Raw genomic sequence first — 24356 nt, forward strand, 5'->3', positions numbered from 1 at the left:
GTGTTGATGATTACTGCTTGTAAAAGGTTATTGCCCTTTTATTTAGAAACTAAACTGTCCCCCAGATTCCTAGAGACTGAACTATGACCCCCAGCCTCATAGAGTCTGAACTATGACCCCCAGCCTCATAGAGTCTGAACTATGACCCCCAGCCTCATAGAGTCTGAACTATGACCCCCAGCCTCATAGAGGCTGCACTATGACCCCCCCCCCCCAACCTCATACACTGAACTATGACCCCCAGCCTCCTAGACTGAACTATGACCCCACCCTCCTAGACTGAACTATGACCCCCAGCCTCCTAGACTGAACTATGACCCCACCCTCCTAGACTGAACTATGACCCCCAGCCTCCTAGACTGAAATATGACCCCACCCTCCTAGACTGAACTATGTCCCCCAGCCTCCTAGACTGAACTATGACCCCACCCTCCTAGACTGAACTATGACCCCCAGTCTCCGAGACTAAACTATGTCCCCCAGCCTCCTAGACTGAACTATGTCCCCCACCCTCCTAGACTGAACTATGTCCCCCAGCCTCCTAGACTGAACTATGTCCCCCTGCCTCCTAGAGTCTGAACTATGACCCCCAGCCTCATAGAGTCTGAACTATGACCCCCAGCCTCATAGAGGCTGCACTATGACCCCCCCCCCCCAACCTCATACACTGAACTATGACCCCCAGCCTCCTAGACTGAACTATGACCCCACCCTCCTAGACTGAACTATGACCCCCAGCCTCCTAGACTGAACTATGACCCCACCCTCCTAGACTGAACTATGACCCCCAGTCTCCTAGACTGAACTATGACCCCAACCTCCTAGACTGAACTATGTCCCCCAGCCTCCTAGAGACTGAACTATGTCCCCCAACCTCCTAGACTGAACTATGACCCCCAGTCTCCTAGACTGAACTATGACCCCAACCTCCTAGACTGAACTATGTCCCCCAGCCTCCTAGACTGAACTATGACCCCACCCTCCTAGACTGAACTATGACCCCCAGCCTCCTAGACTGAACTATGACCCCACCCTCCTAGACTGAACTATGACCCCCAGCCTCCTAGACTGAACTATGACCCCACCCTCCTAGACTGAACTATGACCCCCAGTCTCCTAGACTGAACTATGACCCCAACCTCCTAGACTGAACTATGTCCCCCAGCCTCCTAGAGACTGAACTATGTCCCCCAGCCTCCTAGACTGAACTATGTCCCCCAGCCTCCTAGAGACTGAACTATGTCCCCCAGCCTCCTAGACTGAACTATGTCCCCCAGCCTCCTAGAGACTAAAATATGTCCCCCAGCCTCCTAGACTGAACTATGACCCCCAGCCTCCTAGACTGAACTATGACCCCACCCTCCTAGACTGAACTATGACCCCCAGCCTCCTAGACTGAACTATGACCCCCAGCCTCCTAGACTGAACTATGACCCCACCCTCCTAGACTGAACTATGACCCCCAGTCTCCTAGACTGAACTATGACCCCAACCTCCTAGACTGAACTATGTCCCCCAGCCTCCTAGAGACTGAACTATGTCCCCCAGCCTCCTAGACTGAACTATGTCCCCCTGCCTCCTAGACTGAACTATGTCCCCCAGCCTCCTAGAGCCTGAACTATGTCCCCCAGCCTCCTAGACTGAACTATGTCCCCCATCCTCCTAGAGACTGAACTATGTCCCCCAGCCTCCTAGAGCCTGAACTATGTCCCCCAGCCTCCTAGACTGAACTATGTCCCCCAGCCTCCTAGAGCCTGAACTATGTCCCCCAGCCTCCTAGACTGAACTATGTCCCCCTGCCTCCTAGAGACTAAAATATGTCCCCCAGCCTCCTAGACTGAACTATGTCCCCCAGCCTCCTAGAGCCTGAACTATGTCCCCCAGCCTCCTAGACTGAACTATGTCCCCCAGCCTCCTAGAGCCTGAACTATGTCCCCCAGCCTCCTAGACTGAACTATGTCCCCCAGCCTCCTAGAGACTGAACTATGTCCCCCAGCCTCCTAGACTGAACTATGTCCCCCAGCCTCCTAGAGCCTGAACTATGTCCCCCTGCCTCCTAGACTGAACTATGTCCCCCTGCCTCCTAGAGACTAAAATATGTCCCCCAGCCTCCTAGACTGAACTATGTCCCCCAGCCTCCTAGAGACTGAACTATGACCCCCAACCTCCTAGACTGAACTATGTCCCCCAGCCTCCTTGACTGAACTATGACCCCCAACCTCCTAGACTGAACTATGTCCCCCAGCCTCCTAGAGACTGAACTATGTCCCCCAGCCTCCTAGACTGAGCTATGTCCCCCAGCCTCCTAGACTGAACTATGTCCCCCAGCCTCCTTGACTGAACTATGTCCCCCAGCCTCCTAGACTGAACTATGTCCCCCAGCCTCCTAGAGACTGAACTATGTCCCCCAGCCTCCTAGACTGAGCTATGTCCCCCAGCCTCCTAGACTGAGCTATGTCCCCCAGCCTCCTTGACTGAACTATGTCCCCCAGCCTCCTAGACTGAGCTATGTCCCCCAGCCTCCTAGACTGAGCTATGTCCCCCAACCTCCTATAAACTGAACTATGTCCCCCAGCCTCCTAGACTGAGCTATGTCCCCCAGCCTCCTAGACTGAGCTATGTCCCCCAACCTCCTAGAAACTGAACTATGTCCCCCAGCCTCCTAGACTGAGCTATGTCCCCCAGCCTCCTAGACTGAGCTATGTCCCCCAACCTCCTATAAACTGAACTATGTCCCCCAGCCTCCTAGAAACTGAACTATGTCCCCCAGCCTCCTAGAAACTGAACTATGTCCCCCAGCCTCCTAGAAACTGAACTATGTCCCCCAGCCTCCTAGAAACTGAACTATGTCCCCCAGCCTCCTAGACTGAACTATGTCCCCCAGCCTCCTAGACTGAGCTATGTCCCCCAACCTCCTATAAACTGACCTATGTCCCCCAGCCTCCTATAAACTGACCTCTGTCCCCCAGCCTCCTAGAAACTGAACTATGTCCCCCAGCCTCCTAGAAACTGAACTATGTCCCCCAGCCTCCTAGACTGAGCTATGTCCCCCAGCCTCCTAGAAACTGAACTATGTCCCCCCAGCCTCCTAGACTGAACTATGTCGCCCAGCCTCCTAGACTGAGCTATGTCCCCCAGCCTCCTAGAAACTGAACTATGTCCCCCAGCCTCCTAGAAACTGAACTATGTCCCCCAGCCTCCTAGAAACTGAACTATGTCCCCCCAGCCTCCTAGACTGAACTATGTCCCCCAGCCTCCTAGACTGAACTATGTCCCCCAGCCTCCTAGACTGAACTATGTCTCCCAGCCTCCTAGAAACTGAACTATGTCCCCCAGCCTCCTAGACTGAATTTGTCCCCCATCCTCCTTGACTGAACTATGTCCCCCAGCCTCCTAGAGACTGAACTATGTCCCCCAACCTCCTAGAAACTGAACTATGTCCCCCATCCTCCTAGACTGAACTCTGTCCCCCAGCCTTCTAGACTGAACTTTGTCCCCCAGCCTCCTAGACTGAACTATGTCCCCCAGCCTCCTAGAGACTGAACTATGTCCCCCAGCCTCCTAGAAACTGAACTATGTCCCCCAGCCTCCTAGAATGAACTGTGTCCCACAGCCTTTTAGACTGAACTATGTCCCCCAGCCTCCTAGACTGAACTATGTCCCCCAGCCTCCTAGAGACTGAACTATGTCCCCCAGCCTCCTAGAGACTGAACTATGTCCCCCAGCCTCCTAGACTGAACTATGTCCCCCAGCCTCCTAGAAACTGAACTATGTCCCCCAGCCTCCTAGAATGAACTATGTCCCCCTGCCTCCTAGACTGAACTATGTCCCCCAACCTCCTAGAGACTAAAATATGTCCCCCAACCTCCTAATCTGAACTATGTCCCCCTGCCTCCTAGACTGAACTGTGTCCCCCAACCTCCTAGAGAATAACATATGTCCCCCAGCCTCCTAGAGACAGAACTATGTCCCCCATCCTCCTTAAGTGAACTATGTCCCCCATCCTCCTAGACTGAACTATATCCCCCAGCCTCCTTGACTAAACTATGTCCCCCAACCTCCTAGAGTGAACTTTGTTCCCCAACCTCCGAGAGACTGAACTTTTTCCCCCAGCTTGATAGAGTCTGAATTATGACCTCCAGCCTCCTATACTGAACTTTGTCCCCCAGCCTCCTAGACTGAACTATGTCCCCCAACCTCCTCAAGTGAACTATGTCCCTCTGCCTCCTAGACTGAACTATGTCCCCCAGCCTCCTAGAGATTGAACTATGTCCCACAGCCTCCTAGAGACTGAACTATGTCCCACAGCCTCCTAGAGACTGAACTGTGTCCCCCAGCCTCCTAGAGACTGAACTATGTCCCACAGCCTCCTAGAGACTGAACTGTGTCCCCCAGCCTCCTAGAGCCTGAACTATGTCCCCCAGCCTCCTAGACTGAACTATGTCCCCCAGCCTCCTAGAGCCTGAACTATGTCCCCCAGCCTCCTAGACTGAACTATGTCCCCCTGCCTCCTAGAGACTAAAATATGTCCCCCAGCCTCCTAGACTGAACTATGTCCCCCAGCCTCCTAGAGCCTGAACTATGTCCCCCAGCCTCCTAGACTGAACTATGTCCCCCAGCCTCCTAGAGCCTGAACTATGTCCCCCAGCCTCCTAGACTGAACTATGTCCCCCAGCCTCCTAGAGACTGAACTATGTCCCCCAGCCTCCTAGACTGAACTATGTCCCCCAGCCTCCTAGAGCCTGAACTATGTCCCCCTGCCTCCTAGACTGAACTATGTCCCCCTGCCTCCTAGAGACTAAAATATGTCCCCCAGCCTCCTAGACTGAACTATGTCCCCCAGCCTCCTAGAGACTGAACTATGACCCCCAACCTCCTAGACTGAACTATGTCCCCCAGCCTCCTTGACTGAACTATGACCCCCAACCTCCTAGACTGAACTATGTCCCCCAGCCTCCTAGAGACTGAACTATGTCCCCCAGCCTCCTAGACTGAGCTATGTCCCCCAGCCTCCTAGACTGAACTATGTCCCCCAGCCTCCTTGACTGAACTATGTCCCCCAGCCTCCTAGACTGAACTATGTCCCCCAGCCTCCTAGAGACTGAACTATGTCCCCCAGCCTCCTAGACTGAGCTATGTCCCCCAGCCTCCTAGACTGAGCTATGTCCCCCAGCCTCCTTGACTGAACTATGTCCCCCAGCCTCCTAGACTGAGCTATGTCCCCCAGCCTCCTAGACTGAGCTATGTCCCCCAACCTCCTATAAACTGAACTATGTCCCCCAGCCTCCTAGACTGAGCTATGTCCCCCAGCCTCCTAGACTGAGCTATGTCCCCCAACCTCCTAGAAACTGAACTATGTCCCCCAGCCTCCTAGACTGAGCTATGTCCCCCAGCCTCCTAGACTGAGCTATGTCCCCCAACCTCCTATAAACTGAACTATGTCCCCCAGCCTCCTAGAAACTGAACTATGTCCCCCAGCCTCCTAGAAACTGAACTATGTCCCCCAGCCTCCTAGAAACTGAACTATGTCCCCCAGCCTCCTAGAAACTGAACTATGTCCCCCAGCCTCCTAGACTGAACTATGTCCCCCAGCCTCCTAGACTGAGCTATGTCCCCCAACCTCCTATAAACTGAACTATGTCCCCCAGCCTCCTATAAACTGAACTATGTCCCCCAGCCTCCTAGAAACTGAACTATGTCCCCCAGCCTCCTAGAAACTGAACTATGTCCCCCAGCCTCCTAGACTGAGCTATGTCCCCCAGCCTCCTAGAAACTGAACTATGTCCCCCCAGCCTCCTAGACTGAACTATGTCCCCCAGCCTCCTAGACTGAGCTATGTCCCCCAGCCTCCTAGAAACTGAACTATGTCCCCCAGCCTCCTAGAAACTGAACTATGTCCCCCAGCCTCCTAGAAACTGAACTATGTCCCCCCAGCCTCCTAGACTGAACTATGTCCCCCAGCCTCCTAGACTGAACTATGTCCCCCAGCCTCCTAGACTGAACTATGTCCCCCAGCCTCCTAGACTGAACTATGTCCCCCAGCCTCCTAGAAACTGAACTATGTCCCCCAGCCTCCTAGACTGAATTTGTCCCCCATCCTCCTTGACTGAACTATGTCCCCCAGCCTCCTAGAGACTGAACTATGTCCCCCAACCTCCTAGAAACTGAACTATGTCCCCCATCCTCCTAGACTGAACTCTGTCCCCCAGCCTTCTAGACTGAACTTTGTCCCCCAGCCTCCTAGACTGAACTATGTCCCCCAGCCTCCTAGAGACTGAACTATGTCCCCCAGCCTCCTAGAAACTGAACTATGTCCCCCAGCCTCCTAGAATGAACTGTGTCCCACAGCCTTTTAGACTGAACTATGTCCCCCAGCCTCCTAGACTGAACTATGTCCCCCAGCCTCCTAGAGACTGAACTATGTCCCCCAGCCTCCTAGAGACTGAACTATGTCCCCCAGCCTCCTAGACTGAACTATGTCCCCCAGCCTCCTAGAAACTGAACTATGTCCCCCAGCCTCCTAGAATGAACTATGTCCCCCTGCCTCCTAGACTGAACTATGTCCCCCAACCTCCTAGAGACTAAAATATGTCCCCCAACCTCCTAATCTGAACTATGTCCCCCTGCCTCCTAGACTGAACTGTGTCCCCCAACCTCCTAGAGAATAACATATGTCCCCCAGCCTCCTAGAGACAGAACTATGTCCCCCATCCTCCTTAAGTGAACTATGTCCCCCTGCCTCCTAGACTGAACTATGTCCCCCAACCTCCTAGAGACTAAAATATGTCCCCCAACCTCCTAATCTGAACTATATCCCCCAGCCTCCTTGACTAAACTATGTCCCCCAACCTCCTAGAGTGAACTTTGTTCCCCAACCTCCGAGAGACTGAACTTTTTCCCCCAGCTTGATAGAGTCTGAATTATGACCTCCAGCCTCCTATACTGAACTTTGTCCCCCAGCCTCCTAGACTGAACTATGTCCCCCAACCTCCTCAAGTGAACTATGTCCCTCTGCCTCCTAGACTGAACTATGTCCCCCAGCCTCCTAGAGATAGAACTATGTCCCACAGCCTCCTAGAGACTGAACTATGTCCCCCAGCCTCCTAGAAACTGAACTATGTCCCCCAGCCTCCTAGACTGAACTATGTCCCCCAGCCTCCTAGACTGAGCTATGTCCCCCAACCTCCTATAAACTGAACTATGTCCCCCAGCCTCCTATAAACTGAACTATGTCCCCCAGCCTCCTAGAAACTGAACTATGTCCCCCAGCCTCCTAGAAACTGAACTATGTCCCCCAGCCTCCTAGACTGAGCTATGTCCCCCAGCCTCCTAGAAACTGAACTATGTCCCCCCAGCCTCCTAGACTGAACTATGTCCCCCAGCCTCCTAGACTGAGCTATGTCCCCCAGCCTCCTAGAAACTGAACTATGTCCCCCAGCCTCCTAGAAACTGAACTATGTCCCCCAGCCTCCTAGAAACTGAACTATGTCCCCCCAGCCTCCTAGACTGAACTATGTCCCCCAGCCTCCTAGACTGAACTATGTCCCCCAGCCTCCTAGACTGAACTATGTCCCCCAGCCTCCTAGAAACTGAACTATGTCCCCCAGCCTCCTAGACTGAATTTGTCCCCCATCCTCCTTGACTGAACTATGTCCCCCAGCCTCCTAGAGACTGAACTATGTCCCCCAACCTCCTAGAAACTGAACTATGTCCCCCATCCTCCTAGACTGAACTCTGTCCCCCAGCCTTCTAGACTGAACTTTGTCCCCCAGCCTCCTAGACTGAACTATGTCCCCCAGCCTCCTAGAGACTGAACTATGTCCCCCAGCCTCCTAGAAACTGAACTATGTCCCCCAGCCTCCTAGAATGAACTGTGTCCCACAGCCTTTTAGACTGAACTATGTCCCCCAGCCTCCTAGACTGAACTATGTCCCCCAGCCTCCTAGAGACTGAACTATGTCCCCCAGCCTCCTAGAGACTGAACTATGTCCCCCAGCCTCCTAGACTGAACTATGTCCCCCAGCCTCCTAGAAACTGAACTATGTCCCCCAGCCTCCTAGAATGAACTATGTCCCCCTGCCTCCTAGACTGAACTATGTCCCCCAACCTCCTAGAGACTAAAATATGTCCCCCAACCTCCTAATCTGAACTATGTCCCCCTGCCTCCTAGACTGAACTGTGTCCCCCAACCTCCTAGAGAATAACATATGTCCCCCACCCTCCTAGAGACAGAACTATGTCCCCCATCCTCCTTAAGTGAACTATGTCCCCCATCCTCCTAGACTGAACTATATCCCCCAGCCTCCTTGACTAAACTATGTCCCCCAACCTCCTAGAGTGAACTTTGTTCCCCAACCTCCGAGAGACTGAACTTTTTCCCCCAGCTTGATAGAGTCTGAATTATGACCTCCAGCCTCCTATACTGAACTTTGTCCCCCAGCCTCCTAGACTGAACTATGTCCCCCAACCTCCTCAAGTGAACTATGTCCCTCTGCCTCCTAGACTGAACTATGTCCCCCAGCCTCCTAGAGATTGAACTATGTCCCACAGCCTCCTAGAGACTGAACTATGTCCCACAGCCTCCTAGAGACTGAACTGTGTCCCCCAGCCTCCTAGAGACTGAACTATGTCCCACAGCCTCCTAGAGACTGAACTGTGTCCCCCAGCCTCCTAGACTGAACTATATCCCCCATCCTCCTAGAGACTAAACCATGACCCCCAGCCTCCTAGAGATTGAACTATGTCCCACAGCCTCCTAGAGACTGAACTATGTCCCACAGCCTCCTAGAGACTGAACTGTGTCCCCCAGCCTCCTAGAGACTGAACTATGTCCCACAGCCTCCTAGAGACTGAACTGTGTCCCCCAGCCTCCTAGACTGAACTATATCCCCCATCCTCCTAGAGACTAAACCATGACCCCCAGCCTCCTAGAGATTGAACTATGTCCCACAGCCTCCTAGAGACTGAACTATGTCCCACAGCCTCCTAGAGACTGAACTGTGTCCCCCAGCCTCCTAGAGACTGAACTATGTCCCACAGCCTCCTAGAGACTGAACTGTGTCCCCCAGCCTCCTAGACTGAACTATATCCCCCATCCTCCTAGAGACTAAACCATGACCCCCAGCCTCCTAGAGATTGAACTATATCCCCCAGCCTCATGGACTAAATATATCCCCCAGCCTCCTAGAGTCTGAACTATGTCCCCCAGCCTCGTAGAGACTGCACTATGTCCCCCAGCCTCCTAGAGACTGAACTATGTCCCCCAGCCTCCTAGAGACTGAACTATGTCCCCCAACCTCCTAAACTGAACTATGTCCCCCAGCCTCCTAGACTGAACTATGTCCCCCAGCCTCCTAGACTGAACTATGTCCCCCAGCCTCCTAGACTGAACTATGTCGCCCAGCCTCCTAGACTGAACTATGTCCCCCAGCCTCCTAGAGACTGAACTATGTCCCCCAGCCTCCTAGACTGAACTATGTCCCCCAGCCTCCTAGAGCCTGAACTATGTCCCCCAGCCTCCTAGACTGAACTATGTCCCCCTGCCTCCTAGACTGAACTATGTCCCCCAGCCTCCTAGAGCCTGAACTATGTCCCCCAGCCTCCTAGACTGAACTATGTCCCCCATCCTCCTAGAGACTGAACTATGTCCCCCAGCCTCCTAGACTGAACTATGTCCCCCAGCCTCCTAGAGCCTGAACTATGTCCCCCAGCCTCCTAGACTGAACTATGTCCCCCAGCCTCCTAGAGACTGAACTATGTCCCCCAGCCTCCTAGACTGAACTATGTCCCCCAGCCTCCTAGAGCCTGAACTATGTCCCCCAGCCTCCTAGACTGAACTATGTCCCCCTGCCTCCTAGACTGAACTATGTCCCCCAGCCTCCTAGAGCCTGAACTATGTCCCCCAGCCTCCTAGACTGAACTATGTCCCCCAGCCTCCTAGAGACTGAACTATGTCCCCCAGCCTCCTAGACTGAACTATGTCCCCCAGCCTCCTAGAGCCTGAACTATGTCCCCCAGCCTCCTAGACTGAACTATGTCCCCCTGCCTCCTAGACTGAACTATGTCCCCCAGCCTCCTAGAGCCTGAACTATGTCCCCCTGCCTCCTAGACTGAAATATGACCAACCAGCCTCCTAGAGACTAAACTATGTCCCCCAGCCTCCTAGACTGAACTATGTCCCCCAACCTCCTAATCTGAAATATGACCAACCAGCCTCTTAGAAAATCCCTTTTAATCTAAGCAACTCATCCGTGTTATGGTGTAATTACTCTATCTGCGGGAATATGTGGTTTATGGTTGATTACATTGTTATAACATTATTTGACTCTCAAAACTCCTGAAAACATTGTATCTGTTATCCCATATCTCCACACGCTGGTTGTTTTCTCTGACTGTGTTTTCTTTAACTAAAGGGTTTAGGGTTAGTGAGCTCATTAACAAAATGTCAGCTACAGTACAGTACAATGCAGTCGCCTTTTCTCCCACACTACTTCTGGAAGAGTTGTTCTGTTCAAACCCCAGCTGCTGTTATTCCAGTGTGTTACTGAGTAAAGACATGTTTAGGATGGTACTAATCAACACATTTAAACAACACAATGCTTGTAGCCTGGGTGGCAGTCTGTTTCTGCTCTTTTGCCAAGTTGACAACTCCTTATTACATATTGTCATGCCAAACATATTGATGAGGTATAAGCAGTTCTCATGATAGCACAAACAGATCTGGGACCCGGCTGCAATGGTTGTAGTGTAGTTGTGGTTGTGACTGTGGTCCAACATTAACTCTGTTACCTCTAACCCCTAACATCTAACCCCTGACATCTAACCCCTAACATCTAACCCCTAACCTCTAACCCCTGACCTCTAACCCTTAACCTCTAACCCCTAACCTCTAACCCCTGACCTCTAACCCCTAACATCTAACCCCTAACCTCTAACCCCTAACATCTAACCCCTGATCTCTAACCCCTAACCTCTAACCCCTAACCTCTAACCCCTGACCTCTAACCCTTAACCTCTAACCCCTAACCTCTAACCCCTGACCTCTAACCCCTAACATCTAACCCCTAACATCTAACCCCTAACATCTAACCCCTAACCTCTAACCCCTAACATCTAACCCCTAACATCTAACCTCTAACCCCTAACCTCTAACCCCTAACATCTAACCCCTAACATCTAACCCCTAACCTCTAACCCCTAACATCTAACCCCTAACATCTAACCCCTAACATCTAACCCCTAACATCTAACCCCTAACATCTAACATCTAACCTCTAACCCCTAACATCTAACCTCTAACATCTAACCCCTAACCTCTAACCCCTAACATCTAACCTCTAACATCTAACCTCTAACATCTAACCCCTAACCTCTAACCCCTAACATCTAACCCCTAACCTCTAACCCCTAACATCTAACCCCTGACCTCTAACCCCTAACATCTAACCCCTAACATCTAACCCCTGACCTCTAACCCCTAACCTCTAACCCCTAACATCTAACCTCTAACATCTAACCTCTAACATCTAACCCCTAACATCTAACCCCTAACCTCTAACCCCTAACATCTAACCTCTAACATCTAACCTCTAACATCTAACACCTAACCTCTAACCCCTAACATCTAACCCCTAACCTCTAACCCCTAACATCTAACCCCTAACCTCTAACCCCTAACATCTAACCCCTAACCTCTAACATCTAACCCCTAACATCTAACCCCTAACATCTAACCCCTAACATCTAACCCCTAACCTCTAACCCCTAACATCTAACCCCTAACCTCTAACCCCTAACATCTAACCCCTAACCTCTAACCCCTAACATCTAACCCCTAACCTCTAACCCCTAACATCTAACCCCTAACCTCTAACCCCTAACATCTAACCCCTAACATCTAACCCCTAACATCTAACCCCTAACCTCTAACCCCTAACATCTAACCTCTAACCTCTAACCCCTAACATCTAACCCCTAACCTCTAACCCCTAACATCTAACCCCTAACCTCTAACCCCTAACATCTAACCCCTAACATCTAACCCCTAACATCTAACCCCTAACATCTAACCCCTAACCTCTAACCCCTAACCTCTAACCCCTAACATCTAACCCCTAACATCTAACCCCTAACCTCTAACCCCTAACCTCTAACCCCTAACATCTAACCTCTAACCCCTAACCTCTAACCCCTGACCTCTAACCCCTAACCTCTAACCCCTAACCTCTAACCCCTGACCTCTAACCCCTAACATCTAACCCCTGACCTCTAACCCCTAACCTCTAACCCCTAACCTCTAACCCCTAACATCTAACCCCTAACATCTAACCCCTAACATCTAACCCCTAACATCTAACCCCTGACCTCTAACCCCTAACATCTAACCCCTAACATCTAACCCCTGACCTCTAACCCCTAACCTCTAACCCCTAACATCTAACCCCTAACATCTAACCCCTAACCTCTAACCCCTAACATCTAACCCCTAACATCTAACCCCTAACATCTAACCCTTAACCTCTAACCCCTGACCTCTAACCCTTAACCTCTAACCCCTAACATCTAACCCCTAACCTCTAACCCCTAACATCTAACCCCTAACATCTAACCTCTAACCCTTAACCTCTAACCCCTGACCTCTAACCCTTAACCTCTAACCCCTAACATCTAACCCTTAACCTCTAACCCCTAACCTCTAACCCCTAACATCTAACCTCTAACCTCTAACCCCTGACCTCTAACCCCTGACCTCTAACCCCTGACCTCTAACCCCTAACCTCTAACCCCTGACCTCTAACCCCTAACCTCTAACCCCTGACCTCTAACCCCTAACCTCTAACCCCTAACCTCTAACCCCTGACATCTAACCCCTGACCTCTAACCCCTGACCTCTAACCCCTGACCTCTAACCCCTAACCTCTAACCCCTAACCTCTAACCCCTAACCTCTAACCCCTGACATCTAACCCCTGACCTCTAACCCCTGACCTCTAACCTCTAACCCCTGACCTCTAACCCCTGACCTCTAACCCCTAACCTCTAACCCCTGACCTCTAACCCCTAACCTCTAACCCCTAACCTCTAACCCCTGACATCTAACCCCTGACCTCTAACCCCTGACCTCTAACCCCTGACCTCTAACCCCTAACCTCTAACCCCTAACCTCTAACCCCTGACATCTAACCCCTGAACCCCTGACCTCTAACCCCTGACCTCTAACCCCTAACCTCTAACCCCTAACCTCTAACCCCTGACATCTAACCCCTGACCTCTAACCCCTGACCTCTAACCCCTAACCTCTAACCCCTGACCTCTAACCCCTAACCTCTAACCCCTAACCTCTAACCCCTGACATCTGACCCCTGACCTCTAACCCCTGACCTCTAACCCCTGACCTCTAACCCCTAACCTCTAACCCCTAACCTCTAACCCCTGACCTCTAACCCCTGACCTCTAACCCCTGACCTCTAACCCCTGACCTCTAACCCCTAACCTCTAACCCCTGACATCTAACCCCTGACCTCTAACCCCTGACCTCTAACCCCTAACATCTAACCTCTAACCCCTAACATCTAACCCCTAACATCTAACCTCTAACCCTTAACCTCTAACCCCTAACTCTAACTCCTAACCTCTAACCCCTGACCTCTAACCCCTAACATCTAACCCCTAACATCTAACCCCTAACATCTAACCTCTAACCCTTAACCTCTAACCCCTGACCTCTAACCCCTGATCTCTCCCAGTGCTGGAGGATAGTGACAAGGAGGATGACTATGCTGACATCTTGATCCACGTGACGGGCTGCGTGCTGTTCATCCTGTGCGTCGTCATCATCATCCTCTGTCGTATGAGGATGTCTACCCAGGATACCCTGCCCTCCCCGCCCATCCAGAAACTGTCTAAGTTCCCCTTTAAGAGACAGGTAACAGAAAGTAGACACAAGATTTCCAGCAAACCTTTAAACCTTCAAACCTTAAACCTTCCTCTCTGTCTCTATTACTGTATACATTATGGATGTGTCCCTAATGGCATCATGTTCCCTATATAGTGCACTACTTTGGAGCAGAGCCCTATGAACAGTCATGTTCCCTATATAGTGCACTACTTTGGAGCAGAGCCCTATGAACAGTCATGTTCCCTATATAGTGCACTACTTTGGAGCAGAGCCCTATGAACAGTCATGTTCCCTATATAGTCCACTACTTTGCAGCAGAGCCTTATGAACAGTCATGTTCCCTATATAGTGCACTACTTTGGAGCAGAGCCCTATGAACAGTCATGTTCCCTATATAGTGCACTACTTTGGAGCAGAGCCCTATGAACAGTCATGTTCCCTATATAGTGCACTACTTTGGAGCAGAGCCCTATGAACAGGCATACCACCCTGTTACCACTGCTGGCTTGCTTCTGAAGCTAAGCAGGGTTGGTCCTGGTCAGTCCCTGGATGGGAGACCAGGTGCTGCTGGAAGTGGTGTTGGAGGGCCAGTAGGAGGCACTCTTTCCTCTGGTCTAAACAAAGATCCCAATGCCCCAGGGCAGTGATTGGGGACACTGCTCTGTGTAGGGTGCCGTCTTTCGGATGGGACGTTAAACGGGTGTCCTGACTCTCTGAGGTCATTAAAGATCCCATGGCACTTATCGTAAGAGTAGGGGTGTTAACCCCGGTGTCCTGGCTAAATTCCCAATCTGGCCCTCAACCATCACGGTCACCTAATAATCCCCAGTTTACAATTGGCTCATTCATCCCCCTCCTCTCCCCTGTAACTATTCCCCAGGTCGTTGCTGCAAATGAGAACGTGTTCTCAGTCAACTTACCTGGTAAAATAACGGTAAAATAAATAAATAAATAAATATTCCCTATGTAGTGACACAGGGTTGGAGCAGAGCCTTCTGGACAGCCGTATTCCCTATGTAGTGACACAGGGTTGGAGCAGAGCCTAATGGACAGCCTATGTAGTGACACAGGGTTGGAGCAGAGCCTAATGGACCGCCGTATTCCCTATGTAGTGACACAGGGTTGGAGCAGAGCCTAATGGACAGCCTATGTAGTGACACAGGGTTGGAGCAGAGCCTAATGGACAGCCGTATTCCCTATGTAGTGACACAGGGTTGGGGAGTAACTGTTACGGTAATCCGTTACCAGCAAAAATATTGTAATCAGATTACAGATACTTTTGAAAAACTGGCTGATTACTTCTCGGATTACTTTTAAATTCAGAAAGAATGTTTGTGAAAAGAGTCTTTGACACCTTTCTATTTTCTCAATGACATTCAAATCAGCATTGAAAAAAGGCCAAGTTAGGTCCGCCTGAGCGAGTCTGACGACACACCAAATGTGTTTAATGGAATGTGGGAAAAGAGCAGGAATAGGCTTTAGTATGCTACAGGCCAAGCTATTTCTTCCAATGGTGCGACTGCTGTCGGCAGATTATCCAACTTGAATAAACACTTGAAGGTAAGGACGACAGCAGTGGTGTAGCCTACGGGCCAATAGGATATGATGTGTTATTACTATCTACATAGCGCATTGATGTGACTCACACTGCTGCTCTCTCATTTAGCTATTTGCTCCTTACAGATTGTGGTTGTTCAGGATGGCTGTTCACAAATGTATACAGTATGTGTATTTTAACCCAATAATGGTTGAATTGAAGAAGTTTAAGCTGCCTATCAATCATTGTTTTTGCGAACCAAATGGAAGCAAACAGAGCAGAAGGAGGGTTTCTGTTAGACACATTCAGGTAGGTCCCTCTCCGTTTCGTTCTGTTTGCTTCTGAAACTCAAGAAACGTTTCGCAACAGAATCAGCGTAATGAATACGCCCCAGTGGACAGCCAGAGATAAATGTGCTCTTCCAACAGCTGCATAGTGTGGATCCTATGGAATAACAGTTTGAGTGTCTCCCTTCTAAACTCCCAGTATTGTGTTCCATACTGTCAACAACCAGTTGAATTTATCAAGACCACAAGTATTTAATGTAAAGAATGAACCTAATCGTATTATTATCTGTAGTAGAAAGGGTTAGAAGAAACCTACATATAGGGAATATGGCTGTCCATAGGGCTCTGCAGATCACCTGATGGTTTCAAAGAAACGTCCACCCAATAAAACATTTTACCCAGGGCACACTAGTTTCATTACACAACCTCTTGGTTCAAAGTGTTCCAGTCTTCCTCCTATGCCACCATGTCTGTATCAATGACTGATTTCACCTGTAGGCCTATTCCTACACTTTGAACTTCAAAGTAAATCTCAGCTCTGGTAAAAATATACAGAAGAAAAACTATTATATTTATCATAGTGATTCAGGAGTAATATTAAAACAGAATAATATGTCCCGCCATCATTAGAAAACTATCATGAAAACCCAAACTCAAATGGGCTGAAATAAGTCAATGAAATCAATGAGAGAATAGTCAGATAACTAAAAAACAGTGCAGATGGCACTCTGTTGCAAAAATATATTGTAGGTAATGAATGCGTAGGGACGAAATTCTACAGACTGTGGTGCAGCAAAACCCACATTAAAAAATACTACTGTTTACTATGGAATACTACAGAACTTACTATAGAATTCTATAGTAAACAGTAGTATACTGTATAATACTATACTACACACTGTAGTATCCCTTGATCATGTGTATAGAATATAATATAGAATATAGAATGCTTCAACAAAGTACTGAGTAAAGGGTCTGAATACTTATGTAAATGTGATATTTAATTTAAAAAATATATATTATACATTTGCAGAAATTTCTAAAAACCAGTTTTTGCTTTGTCATTATGGGGTATTGTGTGTAGATTGATGAGTAAAAACCCCCGTTTTAATCCATTTTAGAATAAGGCTGTAACGTAACAAAATGTCGAAAAAGTCAAGGGGTCTGAATACTTTTCGAATGTACTGTAGACTGATCAGGTGAATCCAGGTGAAAGCTACGATCCGTTATTGATGTCACTTGTCAAATCCACTTCAATCAGTGTAGATGAAGGGGAGGAGACACGTTAAAGAGGGATTTTTAAGCCTTGAGACAATTGAGACATGGATTGTGCATGTCTGCCATTCAGAGGGTGAACGAGCAAGACAGAAAATTTAAGTGCCTTTGAAAGGGGTATGGAAGTGTTGGGGTTCGTTCCTTGTTTCTTGTCAATCATTGGCTCAATGGTGAAATTAGCATTCAGACAATATCTTTAAGTAAATCAATCATTCATATATTAATGCAATTGCAGACAGAAGTTGACAACAGGAACATAGCACGCATGTTTCCGAGTAAGTTCTGCACAATAGTAAAGGGTACAAGTTGTTTTATAATGCCTGCAGTCATATCTTAATGATGTCACTGCCTATGTCATTACCTTCTACTCATGAGACCAAACCCATGCCTACACAGCTATACAAACAAGAGTTTCAGTGTTATCTAAAGACTCAGCAGTAAATGTCCACTCCCCTAGTTGATTTATAGTGGAATGTCTGACTAGTCTCTTATCTCTTTCACTCCCCTGCAGAGTTCTGTGTCTATGCATCTCTTTTATCTTTGACGCGTCTCTCAGACCGTTTTTTTATAAGAAGCAGAAAATAGAAAATAACTGTGGAACAATATTAAACCTTATAATGCATATACTGTCACGCCCTGACCGTAGAGATCCTTTTTATGTCTCTATTTTGGTTGGTCAGGGCGTGAGTTTGGGTGGGCATTCTATGTCTGGTGTTCTATGTTGTCTATTTCTTTGTGTTTGGCCGTGTGTGGTTCTCAATCAGAGGCAGCTGTCTATCGTTGTCTCTGATTGAGAACCATACTTAGGTAGTCTGTTTTCCCACTTTGAGTTGTGGGTGATTATTTTCTGTTTAGTGTTTTTCGTCACAGAACTGTTCGTTTGTCGTGTTGTTGTTTTTGTGAGAGTGTTCTTATTTATTAAAAATACGTATTATGAATACTTACCACGCTGCACCTTGGTCCTCTTCTCCTTCACCCGACGACGTTCGTTACATATACATATTGTTAATCTGTAGTCTAGGACCCTAGAAATGTAAGGGGGGGGGGTCTTATAACCCTTCCCCTTCTATTAATACAACATAAGAATAATCAATTATTATAATACCTCAAACATTTGGTACAGCCCCTATCATGACCCCAAGGTGAACCCAACAGAAGTAGGTGCCAGACGCATCAGTTGGTGTCAAGAACTGCAACACTGCTGGGTTTTTCACACTCACTTTCCTGTGTGTATCAAGAATGGTCCACCACCCAAATGACATCCAGCCAACTTGAAAACAACCGTGGGAAGCATTGGAGTCAACATGGGCCATCATCCCTGTGGAACGCTTTCGACACGTGTCGTGGAAATATTGAATGAAATATTTCTCGGATACCGGAAATGGTAAATTCAAAAACACTTTATTACAACAGTAACAGAAGCCGAGCACGCACACACACTAACTCGACTAACACGAGCAATTCCATGGAACAACTGAATTGTATTGTTACAGACCTCAGGCTTTATAGGTTTCCACCTTCAGATAACACACATGGTCACTCCCCTCTATGTAGATGAGTAACACCCCTTGGCCTCTCGCCACAATTCTCTTTCTGTCTCAATTCTTGCTTGTTAACGCCCACATCTGCTCAGTTTAAATTATATTGGTGGCGGCGCCATAGTGTTAATACAAAAAATAATACATTTATTGCATATATAATTTCCTAATATAAGTGCTCTTCTAATAATACTTGATTAGTACAAACATATGTTCATATCACAGATACATGGCTTGTGGTGTTAATTAATTACGGTACACATGTTCTACTTACGTTCTGTTTTTATATGTCTAGTGATTAACTCCATGTTGACCCAGTCTGTACACTCCCGTGGATTCTGCTTACGTTCTGTTTTTACATGTCTAGTGATTAACTCCATGTTGACCCAGTCTGTACACTCCCGTGGATTCTACTTACGTTCTGTTTTTATATGTCTAGTGATTAACTCCATGTTGACTCAGTCTGTACACTCCCATGGATTCTGGTTACATTCTATAAATATATTTCAATTCTATAAATAAATACATTTGATTTGATTTGATGATCATTAGCAAGAAAATTACATACTCCTCTTTGAATCTGCGTATTTCGTCACAGCTCAGTTGTCCTGAGTCTGCACAGAAGTGCCAGGACCTAGGATCAATGGAGACACTCAAGTTTTTAAATCCTGCATCTCTTGACAAATTCACAGAAATAGTCATGGCCTCTTAACCTCTCTTGGGTAGGGGGCGGAATTTTCACGTCCGGATGAAAGCGTGCCCAAAGTAAACTGCCTATTACTCAGGCCCAGAAGCTAGGATATGCATATAATTGGTAGTATTGGATAGGAAACACTCTAAAGTTTCCAAAACTGTTAAAATAATGTCTGTGAGTATATCAGAACTTATATGGCAGGCGAAAACCCGAAGACAATCCATCCAGAATTATTTTTTTTCAGCTCACATCTGAATACAATGGCTGAGATTGCAGTTCCTAGGGCTTCCACTAGATGTCAACAGTCTTTAGAAAGAGTTTCTTTAAGAGTTTATTTATCTCCGGTATTCTCCGTCTTAAATGTTATTGTTTATTTACATAATAGGGTACCTGAGGATTGATTAAGAATGTTGTTTGATATGTTTGGAAGAAGTTTATTGGTAACTTACGGGATTCATTTGTATGCATTTTGAACGAGGGAAACCGGTGGATTACTGAGTCTAGCGCGCCAATGAAACATACTTTTTGGGGATATAAAGAAGGACTTTATTGAACAAAAGGACCATTTGTTATGTAGCTGGGACCCTGATTGCAACCAGATGAAGATCTTCAAAGGTAAGCGATTTATTTTATCGCTTTTTCTAACTTTCGTGACGCACCTGCTTGGTTGGAAAATGTATGTAATGCTTTTGTGTGCGGGGCGCTGTCCTCAGATAATCGCATGGTGTACTTTCGCCGTAAAGCCTTTTTGAAATCTGACAATGTGGCTGGATTAACAAGAAGTAAAGCTTTTAAATGATGTATAACACTTGTATTTTCATGAATGTTTAGTATTAATATTTCTGTAATTTGAATTTGGCGCTCTGCAATTTCACCGGATGTTGTCCAGGGGGGACGTTAGCGTCCCAATGATCCATAATAAGTTAAGCCATTTTGCCACAACTTTGGATGTATGCTTGGGGTCATTGTCCATTTGGAAGACACATTTGCGACCAAGCTTTAACTTCCTGACTGATGTCTTGAGATGTTGCTTCAATATATCCACATCATTTTCCTCCCCCATGATGCCATCTATTTTGTGAAGTGCACCAGTCCCTCCTGCAGCAAAGCACCCCCACAACATGATGCTGTCACCCCCGTGCTTCACAGTTGGGATGGTGTTCTTTGGCTTGCAAGCCTCCCCCTTTTTCCTCCAAACATAACGATGGTCATTATGGCCAAACAGTTCTATTTTTGTTTCATCAGACCAGAGGACAGTTCTCTAAAAAGTTACGATATTTGTCCCGATGTGCAGTTGCAAACCGTAGTCTGGCTTTTTCATGACTCAAATTATGTCAATTAGCCTATCAGAAGCTTATAAAGCCATGACATCATTTTCCAAGCTGTTTAAAGGCACAGTCAACTTAGTGTATGTAAACTTCTGACCCACTGGAATTGTTATACAGTGAATTATAAGTGAAATAATCTGTCTGTAAACAATTGTTGGAAAAATTACTTGTGTCATGCACAAAGTAGATGTCCTAACCGACTTGTCAAAACTTTAGTTTGTTAACAAGAAATGTGGGGAGTGATTGAAAAACGAGTTCAATTGACTCCAACCTAAGTATATGTAAACTTCCGACTTCAACTGTAGGTGGTTAACCGATTTTTGTTCTCCAACGTTCTTGGAGTAGGTGGAGGGATTCTGGAAGGGCATCTAGGAATCTTTGGGTTGTCCGAGAATTTATAGCGTGACTTTTGATAATCCTTTGTTGGGCTCTAAGAAGATTATTTTGCGATTGCAAACGTAATAAGATGGTGGTCCGATAGTCCAGGATTATGAGGAAAAACATTTAGTTCCACAATATTTATTCCACGGGACAAAACTAGATCCAGGGAATGACTGTGGCAACGCGTAGGTCCGGAGAGATGTTGGACAAAACCTACTGAGTCGATGATGGCTCATAAGCCTTTAGGAGTTGGTCTGTGGACTTTTCCATGTGAATATTGAAGTCACCAAAACATTTAAATATTATCTATCGTGACTATGAGGTCCAGAAGGATTTCAGGGAACTCTGTCAGGAACATTGTATACGGCCCAGGAGGACTGTAAACAGTAGCTATAAAAAGTGATTAACCTCTCTGGGCCAATAGCCAGGGAAAATACAGAGCGCCATTTCAAATAAAATGATATAAAAATCAAACTTTCATTAAATCACACATGAAAGATACCAAATTAAAGCTACACTCGTTGTGAATCCAGCCAACATGTCAGATTTCAAAATGGCTTTTCGGTGAAAGTATAAGATGCTATTATCTGATGATAGCACAACAGTAAACAAAGAGAGTAACATATTTCAACACTGCAGGCACGACACAAAACGCAGAAATAAAAATATAATTCATGCCTTACCTTTGACGAAATTCTTTTGTTGGCACTACAATATGTCCCATAAACATCACAAATGGTCCTTTTGTTCGATTAATTCCGTCGATATATATCCAAAATGTCAATTTATTTGGCGCGTTTCATCCAGAAAAACACAGCTTCCAACTTGCGCAACGTCACTACAAAATATATCAAAAGTTACATGTAAACTTTACCAAAACATTTCAAACTACTTTTGTAATACAACGTTAGGTATTTTTAAACGTTAATAATCGATCAATTTGAAGACGGGATGATCTGTGTTCAATACAAAAAGAAAACAAACTGACGCAACTTTTTTGGTAGCGTGCCTCTCTCAAACAATTTACTTCATGTGACCCTCATTTACGATGGCCGTACTTCTTCATTACACAAAGGAATAACCTGTTACGTTCAATGAGGACAATTGAAAGGAGTCAGGCGCAGAGAGCAAAGGTAATGGGGAAAACCACTCTTTAATGTCCAACCAGATGAACAACTGGTAACGTCAAAAACATTTGGCGTAAAAATCCGACTTGAATAAAGTACACACTGGAAAATAAATCCAGACTGTGGAAAAACCCCAACGTGAAAATAACAACCTCATACACAAACAGAGAGACAAGCCCGCACAAACAGAAACGGGCTAAACGAACTTAAATAACACCACCCTAACAACCAAACAATAAACAGGTGAAATCAATTAGACAAAACCAAACGAAAAGGAAAAAGGGATCGGTGGCAGCTAGTAGACCGGCGACGACGACCGCCGAGCGCCACTCGAACAGGAAGGGAGGCCACCTTCGGTAATACTCGTTACAGTACCCCCCTCCTGACGCGCAGCTCCCGCAGCGCGCCGACGCCGGCCTCGAGGACGACCCGGGGGCCGAGGCGCAGGGCGATCCGGATGGAGGCGATGGAACTCTCTCAGCATAGATGGATCCAATATATCCCCCACCGGGACCCAGCACCTCTCCTCCGGACCGTACCCCTCCCAGTCCACGAGGTACTGCAGGCCCCTCACCCGGCGTCTGGAATCCAGAATGGACCTTATCCTGTACGCCGGGGACCCCTCTATATCCAGAGGGGGTGGAGGGACCTCCGGAACCTCACCTTCCTGCATGGGACCAGCTACCACCGGCCTGAGGAGAGACACATGAAATGAGGGGTTAATACGATAATACGAAGGAAGTAACAATCGGTAACACACCTCATTTATTCTCCTCAGGACTTTAAATGGCCCTACACACTGCGGACCCAGCTTCCGGCAGGGCAAGCGGAGGGGCAGGTTTCGGGTCGAGAGCCAGACCCTATCCCCCGGTGCAAACACGGGGGCCTCACTGCGGTGACGGTCAGCGCTCTTCTTCTGCCGTCTACTCGCCTGACGCAGAGACTCCTGGACGGCTCTCCAAGTCTCCTTAGAGCGCTGTACCCACTCCTCCACCGCAGGAGCCTCGGTCTGACTCTGATGCCATGGTGCCAGAACCGGCTGATACCCCAACACACACTCAAATGGTGACATGTTGGTAGAGGAGTGGCTTAGTGAGTTCTGAGCAATCTCTGCCCAGGGGATGTATCTTGACCACTCCCCTGGCCGGTCCTGGCAATACGACCGCAGAAACCTACCCACCTCCTGGTTCACTCTCTCCACCTGCCCATTACTCTCCGGGTGATACCCCGATGTAAGGCTGACCGAGACCCCCAAATGCTCCATAAACGCCTTCCATATTCTGGAAGTGAACTGGGGACCCCGATCAGAAACAATATCCTCGGGCACCCCGTAGTGCCGGAAGACATGGGTAAATAATGCCTCCGCAGTCTGCAGGGCCGTAGGGAGACCGGGCAACGGGATAAGACGGCAGGACTTAGAGAACCGATCCACAACGACCAGGATCGTAGTGTTCCCCTGAGATGGAGGTAAGTCAGTCAGAAAATCCACCGAAAGATGGGACCACGGCCGTTGTGGAACGGGGAGGGGTTGTAACTTCCCTCGAGGCAGGTGCCTAGGAGCCTTACTCTGAGCGCACACCGAACAGGAAGAGACATAGAATCGCACATCCCTCTCCAAGGTGGGCCACCAGTACTTCCCCCTAAGACCTCGCACTGTCCTCGAAATACCCGGGTGACCTGACGAGAGTATACCATGAGCCCATCGAATCAATTGATCACGAACAGCGAGCGGTACATACCTACGCCCCTCCGGGCACTGTGGAGGCGCAGGTTCCTCCCTTAACGCCCGCTCGATGTCCGCGTCCACCTCCCATACTATCGGTGCCACCAACTTGGCCGCCGGAATGATGGGAGTAGGATCGATGGACCGCTCCTCTGAGTCATAGAGGCGAGACAGCGCGTCGGCCTTAGTGTTGAGGGAACCTGGTCGATACGAGATCGTAAAACGAAATCTGGTGAAATACATGGCCCACCTTGCCTGACGCGGATTCAGTCTCTTAGCTGATCGGATATACTCCAGGTTACGGTGGTCAGTCCAGATGAGGAAAGGGTGCTTAGCCCCCTCAAGCCAGTGTCTCCACACCTTCAGGGCTTTAACCATAGCCAACAACTCCCTATCCCCCACATCATAATTCCGCTCCGCTGGCCCGAGTTTTTTCGAAAAAAAAGCACAAGGGCGGAGTTTTGGTGGCACACCCGAGCGCTGTGAGAGCACCGCTCCAACCCCAGCCTCGGATGCGTCCACCTCTACTATAAACGCCAAAGAAGGGTCCGGATGCGCCAACACTGGCGC

General features: G+C 48.2%; 1 protein-coding gene across 1 annotated transcript in view; it reads left to right on the forward strand.

The window, feature by feature from the left end:
* Positions 1-19245, forward strand: part of LOC139553117 (fibroblast growth factor receptor 3-like) — an 80423-nt gene extending 61178 nt beyond the window's left edge. Inside the window, exons 5-6 of the mRNA XM_071365071.1 lie at positions 13745-13923; positions 19132-19245. Coding sequence (XP_071221172.1) covers positions 13745-13923; positions 19132-19245 — 293 coding nt within the window. The remainder of the gene's footprint in view (positions 1-13744; positions 13924-19131) is intronic.
* Positions 19246-24356: the final 5111 nt, after the last annotated feature.

This window comes from Salvelinus alpinus, chromosome 25, assembly GCF_045679555.1.
Source record: "Salvelinus alpinus chromosome 25, SLU_Salpinus.1, whole genome shotgun sequence".
Lineage (NCBI taxonomy): Eukaryota > Metazoa > Chordata > Actinopteri > Salmoniformes > Salmonidae > Salvelinus > Salvelinus alpinus.